This window comes from Momordica charantia (genome assembly GCF_013281855.1).
Source record: "Momordica charantia cultivar OHB3-1 chromosome 9 unlocalized genomic scaffold, Mcharantia_2.0 BLBB01000009.1, whole genome shotgun sequence".
Taxonomy (NCBI): domain Eukaryota; kingdom Viridiplantae; phylum Streptophyta; class Magnoliopsida; order Cucurbitales; family Cucurbitaceae; genus Momordica; species Momordica charantia.
The window spans coordinates 31,233,399-31,246,086 of NW_028275167.1; the positions used below are offsets into that span (position 1 = coordinate 31,233,399).

Sequence of the window (12,688 nt, forward strand, 5' to 3'; positions counted from 1 at the left end):
AGTTTCCAATTCTTAAATTCAGACGATTTTGCGTTTATCATCCGGATCCTTTCGATACCCCATGCATGATTTACAGCTTGTCTTATCGGTAGGGTGGAGATTATATCCACCATAACCAATTTCAAAATAGGACACAAATGATAACATAACTCAAATGGAAATATTAACCACAGAGAATCTCTAATATTATTATCGTAGCGCGATGGAGACAAAAAAAAAAAAGTGCTACTACAGAAAGAAGAGAAGGGGCGCTGTGATTGTGAGAGTTCCTACTAATTAATCTGCCTTAAATCACATGTTATGTTCACACCACTAGAGAAAGAAGCAGATGGAAGGGAACTCTTTTTCGTGCTACGATATGAGATTAGATCAGGCCCTGTGGCAAGCCATCTTGAGAGGGATCGGTGGTTCTGAATAAGAACCATCTTTAATCTGATCGAAGATCCATTTGTTGGCCGCCTGAGTAAAATGTACACCATCCCAATTAACATACACCGCTGGGTTTTCACAAGATTTTCCGATCAAAACATCCTTCCCATGGATCCTCTTCGTTCCTCCACATCCAAGGTTCACGTTGAAGTTGTACTTCCCACCATGCCCACAGCACGTCCTCAGTGGAAATTCGAACCCTACATTTCAATTCCACCTCAAAACCAACCATACAGTATAATATCAAAATTCAAACCAGAGGAAGAAAAACGGATACCGTGCTTCTTGTGTTCGCTGATCAGAGCGTATTTGAGCGAGTAAATATCAACGTAGGTGATGGCAGCGTCGGGCAAATCCTCGCGAAGTTCAACCACTGCTTCCTTGAGGCCGCGGTTGAAAGTTTGGGCCAACTCATTGAAAGGCGTGGCGCATCCATATTTGTCGTATTCTGAGGCTGAAACGGGCTTTCGGTCCAATACATATGGAAGGCAGCCCACTGGGCCCGTGTTATGGATCCAGAAGAATCTCCCCCCTTGACTGTGCACCCACTACATTACACGCACACAAATACGATGCATATTTTGTGTTTTTGGATAAATAAAAAACAATAGTTTGATAAAATGACAACAAAATTCAAATGAAAATCCTAATAAATTGGGAGGAGCTAACAATCCTAGTTTTTCCGCTCTTAGTGAAGGATGAATCAACCATAGAAAACAACTTAACATAAAACAAATTCCGAAAAAACTAAATCAGTCATGAGGGAGTTGTCGTCTGATCAACCCATAGACCACCACCTTGCTTGCCTCGACTGATATGTCTTATTGAGACTATTTCCATATCTTCATCATTTGCCAAATTTCTTTTAAAAGTCAAATAATTTCAATTTGACATGCATACGAATATTTCAACATTTCCTTCTCTTGTGGGTATGTAAAATTACAATAAAACCCAACAAAGTGGAAATCATAATAAATAGAGAGGAACTAAGAACACAAACCTTCTACTTCTACTCTGATACTAAGGTAAGAATGAATCAACCATCGAAGGATCACTCAACCCAAAATTTAAACTAAATCTAATTAATATAAATATCTCAACATTTTAAAAGATAAAAAAAGGAGTAAAAATGGGTGTCAATGTGAATGTGAATGTGAATCGCTAACCCTGACAATATTGGAGAACTGGTCGAGTACTTCAGGGATGTAGGCCCTAACTTGGTCGACTGTCATGTTGGCGAAGTAGCCACTCGTTAAATCGTTCTGGCCAATGTCAAAAGTGTACAAGGCCCGACTGAATGCGCCTTCCTCCGGCAATAATTGCTCAAAAATGCCGCCGACTGAGAAGAACCACAGTCAACATAAATAGAGGAAGAATTTTGGCTGCAATTCATCCGACCCAATTTGCAAAAATGACTCACTTCGATTTCGCACGGTCTGGGATCTGCGACGGAAGTCATAGAACTCGTTGTATTGAACGTTGAGTGAGATGGGACTGAACCCACTCTGCTGGATAGTTGTGTTTTGGGGTCGAATTGTTGAGCCAGCCGTGGCGAAATTGGCTCCATGGGTGAAGTTGGCTCCCAGCGCATCAAGATACGCGCTTAGATATGGCAATCCAAGGCTTTTGGCTAAAAGTTCAACATCAAAAGAAAATCAAAACGCATGATCTGTCGGTCATGTGAAAGAACAGTAACATCACGACCAAATCCCCAGAGACAGACCAAAAAAGAAGATCTTTTTTTCTAGTTGAAATGAAATTGAAGTAAGTAAAAAGGGAAGTACCTATGAAATCGACGATGAGGCGGCCATCGGAGTAGCGGCCAGCAGGGCCGCGGAAATAGGACCTCCCATTGGGCGGCGGAGCCTGGCCAAACACCGCAGAAAGGCCACCAGTGTCGGAATTGGAGTCGCCAAAGTTGAACACAGCCGGAAAATTACAGGGCTCTCTGGCCAGCACTGAGCAGGGAATCACTGAAAGTGCCAAAAAAGTGGTGACACCAATAATTAAGGAATGGCACTCCATGAGAGAGAGAGAGAGAGAGAGAGAGAGAGAGAGAGAGAGAGAGAGAGAGAGAGAGATTTCAAAATGTAAGTGAAAGCTGCTCCATACATGTAGATGGGGCGTGGAGGTAGTGGATCTGTTTAGATTTGGGATCAGAAGCAAGCCGTTAAGATCCGGCCTGTAGAATTTTAGGTATGAATGGCTGATTAAACTTTGAGAATTTGGGGCGCGCTGATTTTCCTGGATAAGGTTGAGTGATTTGGTCCAAGATATGGGTTACTACAGAAACGGAAAAAAGGGTAAAATGTACATAAATATCAGACTGCATAACGTTATTCAGGAGCCAGGGAAGGGAACCAATCTGTAGTGTTTATTTCTCAATTAGCAGAAGAGGTAATTGTAATTGTGAGGGCATCGAAGATAAATGTGGCAATTAACTCGTGTTCTACCTTTAAGTCTTTTATATACTTACTTTACCCCTTTGAATTAATAAAAATGTTATGTCATGATGTAGACTTTCGTTGGACCCTCCCACGCAAAGTGACTTATGTTGGTGAGTTTGGATTGCCAAGTTGAGCATGCTATGTTGGTCCCTATTATCCAACCCATGGTCTACCAATTTGAATCAATTCAAATTTGAGTAAATGTAAATATTTATCCATCTAAGTATCGTGAAGTTGGAGATTTGAATACTTATATCTATATGTTCTTGAACTTAAAAAAATTTAGATGTTTGATGGTCTAAATTCAGATTTTGGGACCACGTGTAACTTTGGATTGTATAGAAAAAGGTGGACTCTATTGTGCTTATTAGGTTAGGTCTAGAAAAATCTAGTTGTCCAATCCAATCCCATTCAAATTTGGGAAACATTGCGACAATAAAAAAAATCTCCAATTATGGTTTAGGACTTGTTCAGGACATTAGATTAGAGGTAATTATATAAATAACAAAATAAATAAATATTTGTAAATATAGTAGGAGGTTTAAAATTTTACAAAAATAGTAAAATTTAAATTAAAGTCAAACTCAAATATAAGGTAAACGAAAACGCATCTAGAAAAGTCAAATTTATACCATATTTGAAAAAAAAAAAAAAACAAAAAGTTGACATTTTTTAAAAATACGACTTAAATTTGTGCTATGGAATGGAGTGAAATTTCTCTTTACTGGCCGCCATTAAAATTTTGAGATAGAAATTTATAAACAAAGATATTTTTTCTAACCTATTAAAAAATTAGGAACTGTCAATTTTTTAAGTAGTGGTTACTTGTTTTTCTTTTAAAAAATTAAGATAAACCTTTACCATAATAATTGATTCTATTAAGAAATATATTTAAAAAATTTATCGCATTAGAAAATAAATTATTGGATAATCTTTTTTTTTTTTTTTTTGATAAGATCATCCTTTGGAAGAAGTCGTTCTTTTAATTTGTTCCTGAAAATTCACTTATCAATACCATTAGGACACCTTAGTAGACGTGAAACAGTAATGAAGAATACAGCATGAACTTAAAATCATAAATATTATAAATATTTTTTTTTGTTAAAGAAGGCCCAAACAAGCACCATACGTCACACCGAAAAGTGTCGATGTCATTTATAATAGCAGACCATTTTAAATGATGTTAACTTTGGTTTTTGCCACTAACACTAATTAATTAGACAAAACTGCATCACTCAATACATCTACCCATTTATTTCTAGTTTGTTCAATAAACTGTCAAACTAATAAAATTATACGTCGTAATCACAAATTTTGAAAACTTACGAAAACCTAAAAGTATGAGGATAGAATAGAATATGTAACTTAACCATGATTGTACTGTTTTGTAGTGGTTGAACTAAAACCCAACGCAGTCGTTCAGAATTCAGATGGCCAACTCAGATATCCTATCTTGAAAGGACAAAAAGAAAGCATGCATTTTCACGTTTGTAAAGGTCCCAACTTCGATATCACAACTCAAAGGCATATGCACCATTTGTAAGAAAATCTTTAAATGAAAAACATCCTACGTACTGGATGAAAAATTCGAAATTTCTATTCTATAAGATGTGAGAAATGACGTTAATCAACATATTTACTAAAAACAAAGTCAAATAAAACTACAAAAAAAAAAAAAAGAAAGTTAAAATGGTACATAGGCTCGGGGCAGTTCATATATAATTCATCCCAGGAGCTGAGCTGCTTATACGTACCAGATACCCTTCGACATTCCGGAACACATGCAAAATCATATCTCTACTCCTACTTCTTAGGGGACAAAACTGCTGAAACTGGTTCTCTCGTTAAGGATACAAAATAGAGCCACAGAGATTGGTATCAACTTGCTCCGGCCAACCTCCATTTCACAATAGCCAATCCACGTTCAGTTCTCAGTTCCATCTGGGGAAGAAACTTTCCACTTGCAAAGCAAATAAATGGTATTGATGAAGGAGATTCTCCAAAAACAATCGGATTCAAATGCCATATATGTCTTCATATTTAAGCTCTGCACATGCATGGGGTGAGGGGATTCTCCCAGAGGTCATAGTTGGGAAAAGTCTCTTCTGGTAATCCAGTCCGGGTTTGGTGGGTGACAACGACATCCTCTACGAAGGGGGCCCAGCCCATGTATGGGTCTCCAAAAGACTTTGACATTAGCCCTTTGTCCGGTTTTATGGATTTTAGACGGTGACCCAAATATCTGCGCGCCCCAATAATCAATTTTGCGAAGTTACCTCCATGGGTCATCACAAACACATCAGACTTCAAGCAGACTAAGAAATCTAATGCTGCTAAACTGGTGACATGTTTCCTGAAGCTATCTAACTCCTCTTTGGTAGCTAACTCTTCCTTCGTAACCTGTCAGTACTTGAAATAAAAATATCAAAACATGGCAAGAAAACGGTATCATATAGTTCGATTTTACAGATAAAGAACGTGGAAGAAGTTAGGGTACCCGACAAGTTATATGCTGATGTCAACGAAAAGATCTCAATTTTGTCAAAATCTTGAGGCCTCAAATATGTAAAATTTTGATGTCTACAGATATTTTAGGAAATCACGAGAGTTGCAGAAGTTTGTTTGTAAATATAGTGTGCTCTTATATCAATGTCAAATCTTTTTAGTTTATGAAGCTACCAATATATATGAAGGTTTTTCTCCATTGGATCTGTTCAAGTTCACTATTTTTATATCATTCATCATATTCTTGGTACTTGATACTCCGGCCAATCATCTACTAACATTAAATATTTTAAAGTGTAGAATCATAAAATAGTTTTGAAAGTTTCAAAGAGGCCTTAGATAATTTACCAGATTTGGGAACATGTTCCTCAGTGGCGCCATCCTATTCTGTCCGCCATACACCTGACCAGATGCAACATAGATTTGAGTTTCCTTCGGATAGCCCATTGCTCTAAGAATTACGGCTACTTCTCCAGGCTCAAGAGGGCAACGTCCTTCCTTTCTTTTCTGCAGGGCCAGTTGCCACAAGTGGGAACCATTCTGCAAAACAGAAATTGCAAATAAAAGACGGACATTGAACGAATGGCTTGTTTTATCATATCTAGTCACAATTGAACACATATAGGGAAAAACCAATTACTTTAGGTCACCTTATATCTACGTGGCCATTCTTTTTTCCTGTATTCTGCCATTTTGACTTTCTCCTCTCTTGTCCCAACAAAATCACAAAATGATAGTCCAACCATTCCTTTCTCAAACCTCAGATGAAGAGCCCTGTAGACAGATTGCATGAGACCCAAGATTCCAATGCATAATTATAGTTGTGGAAACATTCCAGATATAACAATACTTACATATATGGGTTTGAACTGTTTGTGCGACTTCTCATCCTTGAAGCTAATACATCAGCCATGTGCTCGATGTCAGGAAGAAATTTAAGAGCGTGATAGTTCACTCTGCACCTTAGCCTGTTGATTTCTGAAGGAACATTGTCATACCTGAGATCAGAAGGCCAAGAATATTAATGATTGTAATTTCATGCATGAAAAACAAATACTCTGATACAAAAAGCTAAAGTAGTAAACAAATTACCCAAGCCGATCAACAAAAGGTTTTAATGCCATTATCTTCTTCTCTTTGATTCGAGGAAGCACATTGTCAATGTAAAACTGTGCTGGTGCATACTTCGGAATGTTCTTGACTGTACGTCTGCAATAAACTTTATCCAAGAATCAATGATAATTACACGTTACTTCTTCAAAGAAAAAATCAAAATAAAATATATGAGCAATTTCATCCACCACGGCTGTAGATTTAGCCAGGTTCTTGAGAAGAAAAAGGTTCAAGCCCTCTAAGGAGGGAAATTTGAGAGACGGAGTTGAAGGGAATAGAATAGGGAAGCTGAGGCTCTAGGAAACATCTCCATATCATATTGGAATCCATTGCTAAGTAATTTCATATCCTACTGCCCGTGGTTTAGTTTTCCGAAAAAAAAAAAGGGACTGGTTTTAATGAATTCTTGGGAGGAGAGAAGTTGAAATTATTTCTATAATCCTCCCTGATATAGTGTGACATATACCCAATCAGTAATAATTAATTTTCACAATAAAATAAAAATAAATTAAATAAAGAATAAAAAGATAGCATTTTCCATTTTCCTATGGTATTATTAAGCAACAAACATGTCCCAATGAAAAATGGAAGATCCAGCACAGTACTTCAATTAGATCAATTGAGTAACTAACAGAACTTTGAAATTTTGACCACAACTACAGCTAACAACAAATATAAGAAAATCAACAAACTATAAAAACACTAAATGCACATTTGAACAAATAAACAAACCTTATACTGGTAAATAGCTCTGATTTGTCTGTAAACCAATCAGGAATATCACGAACAATTTGCACATCATTCTTCAGGTAATTAATGAAATGATCTACATCAAAAATGTCCTCAAATTTCCTGCATTGTTTTCATAATGTTGTGAAGAAACATCAAAAATGAATTCTGCAAACACATGAACAAGAGTTTTATTTGGTTTTATCTTTTTGGAGTTGAGGGTCTGGACAGTGAAAAACGCACAAGTGGATAACCAACTGAGACTAGTTTAGACAATCAAGGGCAAAGCCAGAGTTTCTTTCAACAGTGAACAAATATTATAAATAAAGAGTGAGCAAATTAGGAAAATATTCCTTAAGAAAAAGGGAAAGATCAAATTTTAGATTTTTACAAAACTAAAGTAAGGTGGTTTTGCCCTTGTAGGCAATTGAAAATGACAATGTGAGTTCCTCCATGCAAATTATTTTAAGTGCCAAAATGGCTTGGACAGGATTATAATAGGTATAACGACTAAATTCCAACAATCAAAATCAAAGATAATAGCTCTTCAAGAGAGCCCATATTGTGTTAAAAACGTAAGATAGTGGCAGTAATCATGATATACTTTGACTTCTGCAAGATTTTAATATCCGAAAAGTTTCTCACAAATGTTATTGCTTTACAGAATTAATTGAGGAGTAGTTGGTGCAGACACCCCAAATTCAGAAGAAAAAGGAAGAATCTGGCAGCGAGGATTGGAGGAATTAGAAACATACTTTTGTAAGAAACAGAGAGATACATCAACTAAAGTTGGATTGAATATGCAGAAATTCCACTATAATTTTGATTTTTTTAGGAGTCAGGACTTCAAATAAAGATTGATGAAAGGAGGCAACAGGATAAAGCTTAAAAATTCTCAAGCAACAAAACCAATGATACATCGGTCTAGGGCGGTTGTATGTGATGAGTGAATGGAATGGCAGAATGTTTACCATATCGAGCAGAAAGTTTCATTTGGTATGGGGTTCATTATTATTTATTTCTAAACAATCATAACAATTTTCAGCAATTCTACACTTATATTTTAAGCATTAAAGTCAAACAGTTTAAGAATTAAACAATAATCTAATAACTATTAAAAAAAATAGCAAAAGGTCACTCAGGCAGCTCTACTGGCCTACATATCTTACGTTTGGTCCTTCCAGATCTGGTCCTGCTTTAAAACTGGCAAAATAAGCGTTGCATTCAGTATTTTAGCCACAGCAACTGCATTGCAAATCTGCAAGCAAGAAAAGGATGATGTTAAATTGAATATGGAGAAAGGAAAAGTTTCTGTATAAATCACATTGAAATTTGGCAGAAAGATATCACACAGCAATTCTCTGCTGATTGAGACCACCCTCAGCATGGATGAATATGTAGCCATTTGTTTCATTTTCAGGAGGAAGATCTGACAAAAGCCATGAACATTCAAACATTTGCAGTGTGTAAGAAGAAAGGGAAAGCCACAATAGTAAGAATAAAGTATACATTCCGATAATTCACCAAGGTTACCAGAAATTTCAGAATCACGAAGTTCGGCACAAGGCTTCCAAGAAGTGGTTGCTGAATAAGGATTCTCCCAGAGTGAAGGACGTTCCTTGACCTGAAGCAGAAAATCAATTTTTTAAGAAAACGAAGAATGCGAAAAAGAAGATATCTCCCAGGAACTTACCGGTGGACAATGAAGAGTAATGCCCTCTTTTTCACACAAGTAGGGGGAATTCTACAATAAAGAAATCGACATCAGAAAGTACTTAAACATTTTAGAAAAAATAAAGCTTTTCAACTATTTGCACTTTCCTATCGGACTTTTTAAATCTAGCACCATGAAATCTGCAGCGAGTTACACATTCCTATTGAGCTTCTTAAATCTAGCACCAGGAAATTTGTTGGACCGTAGCTCATTCTTAGCATTGTGATGAGTAGAAATGCAGTGGATTTCCCCCTCAAATTTTAAGGAAAAAGAAAAATAAAATGGAAGCTCGTTGACATTCTTTCCTCATTATCAATCACGGAATGCTTGCTACCAAACAGATAGCAAATAAATAAATCATCATGGAATGCGTACTACGAAACGAACGAAAAATAAATAAATCAAATTCGAGTAAATAATGCGAAGCACAGAGCTAATGAAGAACTCACCAAACGCTTAACAATCGAGAAAATAGCGATCAAACCAGCGGTGACTAGTAGAAAGATAGAAAGGAGTGAGATCCTGGAGTTGTATGGAGAAACCCTTGCATCATCACCAAAGTAAGGGCACAATGATTGAAAACTGAGCCTGGAGTAGGGGCGATCACGGATCGAATGGCGATCACGATCACGATCGTCATCGTCGTCTGACTGGCGGTCGGGTACTAAAGGGGACGAGTCTTCGTCCCGCTTCATTGGCGAGGAAGTGGCTCTGTTCCCGAGCGAGCTCGAGTGCCTGAGCTCAACCATGGCTCGGTTCGGAGTGTAAGCCAGAATTTTTCAGTTACTTACTTTTATCTCGTGGAGCTTCACTTCTGTATCGTTTCTTGTCTCTGTTTTTTGCAGGAAGATTTCCAAGGTCCATGTAAGATCGTGGATTTCAGTCGGATCCACAACCTCGATCCTTGAAGGATAAATGTGAAATTACGTTTTTGACTTCGGGATATGTTCGTCATTTAGTATAACTTTTAGTACAGCTTATTGTAAGGCCATCGTGGGCCCGGGCCCGCCTAGTAATCAGACGGCCCTGATCGTTTCTTGGGATTTATTATCCTTGACTGAGAACTACAGGATAGTTTCTCAGTTCTTAACGGTGGCCATTTACCGTAAAACTCCACCGGTTGTAAGAACGGAGAAATCGAGGCCCAAACCCTAGAGATGAACTCGTTGGCGCGGAACGTATCGTGCTTCATCAGACCTTCGATTCACACCACTGACTCGATACATTTCCTGCAGAACCTTCATTGTCAGCAGCAGCAATGGAGGGGGATCCGAGTGAAGGTACTGAACGGAAATCTAGAGCGGGCACTGAAATTTTTGCAAAGGAAGATGCAATCGAGCGGAATCGAGCGGCTGATTAAACGTGAGCAGACCCACCACATTAAGAATTCCGAGAAACGAGTTTTGGCACGGAAGAATTTGGAGCGTAAAATTCGATCGCAGGACCTAGCTCGCAAGCTCAAAGCCATCCTTATAAAGAAAGTCAGGTATTTTACAATCTTCGGGAGTGTCTTCTAAAGGAAACTTTTCTTTCAACAATGCGTTATTGAGTAGTGATGCAAGTGTTTGAATAGATTTCTGCATAGCGGCCTGATCATACCGTTCTTCTGGCTTTGTTTATAAGTTGCTTGCTTATTTTTAGCGATTAGTGATTTCTCAGCACTTGAAGTGTGTAAAGAACATCAATCTTGGAACATTACTCTGTACAATCAAACGCAACAAGTTTCTGCCTATAGAACAGTTAAAAAATCAGTCTTCCTGCCGAAAGCATCGCCATCTTCATGGCTAGCACAAGATTATGCTTCATAGTAAAGTCAAAATGCTGAAGGAAAGATACCGTCGAGCATGAATCCCACTGAAGTTCTTTTGGGAATTGTTAAGTCGATATTCGATAATGTTGGTGATCGTTAAAGATAACAATTTTTCTGTACTTATCATTTTAATTCTTTGGAGTTGTTTTGAATATTAATGACAACTGTCTTTCCTTTGACAATATGAAAGACTTTATTCAGCAAATCCTTGATGGTCATCCATTCAGGAAGAAAGCAAAATACATTACATCAAAGCTTCAAAGGTTTTATTTTGGCATCTTCGGCCTTAAGGGAATAGAACAAGGGATTTCTAGACTTGTTCAGGATTTCTTAGAAGGATTATTAGTATCTTTAAAGACTTTTTTGAACAAATAATTCCCTGGCATCTTTAGCTCAAAGAAGTTCTCCTAACTTCGCTCCTGGGGGTTTTTGGAGAACACCCCCCCCCCCCCCCCCCCCCCCCCCCCCCCCCCCGAGCCTCCACCCAACCAACTTCCTTCTTTTAAATTGATTTTTATTTTCATTTTTTGGAAGAAAATATTGAAAAACAACTGAAGAAAATAATCAAACTATCTCTCTATTCATTGTAAGTGGGAAGAAAAATTAATTTGGAAGGTGTAAAATGGAGATTTGCCTATTATTTTCTCAAGTCTAGAGGAGAAACTGATTTGGACTAAACTTGAACTGAGCATTATCCTTTATTTACAATTTTAAGGGAGGAAATTTTATACTTTGATCAAATTAAACATGAAAATGATTGTAATAAGGTGATCTTTTTGGAGGAAGTGTGAAATTATCCTTTCGTTTTTTCCTCATTTCTATGTAACTTTCCTCTAACTTCAACTTTATGGTATGAATCGTGGCAGGGGTCTGTAAGCATGTGACATTTAGATTGATGGAAAAAAGATGCATTGTAGATTCACAGGAAACTTGCTCCTGGACTTGAATTCAGATGTTGCTAAGCTCTTTCTTCGGATCTCTCGACTCTGGCTACCTTTTAAAAGTGCAATTGAAGTGCCTTTATTCAGCAGGAAGGCTCTAATTAGATATTCTGTTTTATCTTATTTTAGCAATTCTGCGCCCTATTATGGATCCCTCTCAAATTGATTGTCTTCCTCTTTGATCATTTTCTACTACATGCACTTTAGCTGGATTTTTGTAGAACTTCGGATTATGAATATATTAAAAATAGCAACCCCCTGCAGGCACAGAACTTGTCCAGAAATTGTGATCCATGGATCACGTAACGTGAACAGGTAGGTTCTTTAGGATAACTATGATCTGTTTATATCCCACGAAGGAAGGATAACTTTCACTGTGATCTGTTTGTATCCCAACATGTGGGATGGAGATTCCAACTCACGGTTTTTTAATCAAATATAGGTTTCTTAATTAGTTTAGCTATGCTCATATGGTAAATTTATTGTTTACTTGACTTTGGAAAAATGAATGTTACTTAAAAATTTGGGAAGAGCTGCTCTATTCAGCTTGAAACTCCTTGGAGGTTTAGAGGCTGCTCACAAGGGGAGACAATGATATTATTGAAACCCATTGGATTGTGGAAAAAATACTCTTTCACTGCCAGAGTTTCTTCAATTTCTAACATTGGAAGAAAGGTAAATAATCTTGCCCATGAAATCGCAAGGCAAACCGTGCTTGAAGAGGAAACAAGGGTGTGGCATTCTGACTTTCCAGATTGGATGTATTGTTTGGATACTGGTGTTGACCGCTTTTAAATTTTTCTGCTGTATTGTTCTTTTTAAAATTTAAAAAAATGGTGCCAACTTGAACTAAGTCATTTATTTCTAACTAAAGGTAATGAGTACAAATTTCCACTAAAATAAATTCATTAACGGTAAGTATTGAACTCTTCTGTATGAAGATAGCGAAAGGGCCAATGTCGTTTGGATTTTTTTTTTTAAATAAAGTAATTCATATAAA

At 37.2% G+C, this 12,688-nt stretch overlaps 3 protein-coding genes across 3 annotated transcripts; 1 reads left to right on the forward strand and 2 right to left on the reverse strand.

Annotated features, from left to right (window-relative positions):
- Positions 1-141: 141 nt before the first annotated feature.
- LOC111019671 (GDSL esterase/lipase At3g26430) lies at positions 142-2,514 on the reverse strand. Its single transcript, XM_022296074.2, has 5 exons — positions 2,214-2,514; positions 1,850-2,059; positions 1,596-1,768; positions 707-977; positions 142-629 (listed from the first exon to the last, which is right to left on the reverse strand). The coding sequence occupies exons 1-5, from the start codon at positions 2,452-2,454 to the stop codon at positions 370-372; spliced, it is 1,155 nt and encodes a 384-aa protein (XP_022151766.2). The 5' UTR covers positions 2,455-2,514; the 3' UTR covers positions 142-369.
- Positions 2,515-4,494: 1,980 nt separating this feature from the next.
- Positions 4,495-9,843, reverse strand: LOC111019698 (O-fucosyltransferase family protein). Its single transcript, XM_022296109.2, has 11 exons — positions 9,387-9,843; positions 8,917-8,967; positions 8,757-8,847; positions 8,576-8,652; positions 8,393-8,481; positions 7,227-7,346; positions 6,474-6,590; positions 6,236-6,379; positions 6,032-6,155; positions 5,730-5,921; positions 4,495-5,276 (listed from the first exon to the last, which is right to left on the reverse strand). The coding sequence occupies exons 1-11, from the start codon at positions 9,684-9,686 to the stop codon at positions 4,917-4,919; spliced, it is 1,665 nt and encodes a 554-aa protein (XP_022151801.1). The 5' UTR covers positions 9,687-9,843; the 3' UTR covers positions 4,495-4,916.
- A 169-nt stretch (positions 9,844-10,012) lies between these two features.
- LOC111019699 (Ribosomal protein S21 family protein) lies at positions 10,013-11,960 on the forward strand. The gene is made up of 2 exons (XM_022296110.2): positions 10,013-10,423; positions 11,614-11,960. Exons 1-2 carry the CDS (start codon positions 10,095-10,097, stop codon positions 11,621-11,623), a joined length of 339 nt encoding a protein of 112 aa, XP_022151802.1. The 5' UTR covers positions 10,013-10,094; the 3' UTR covers positions 11,624-11,960.
- The last annotated feature ends 728 nt before the right edge of the window (positions 11,961-12,688 follow it).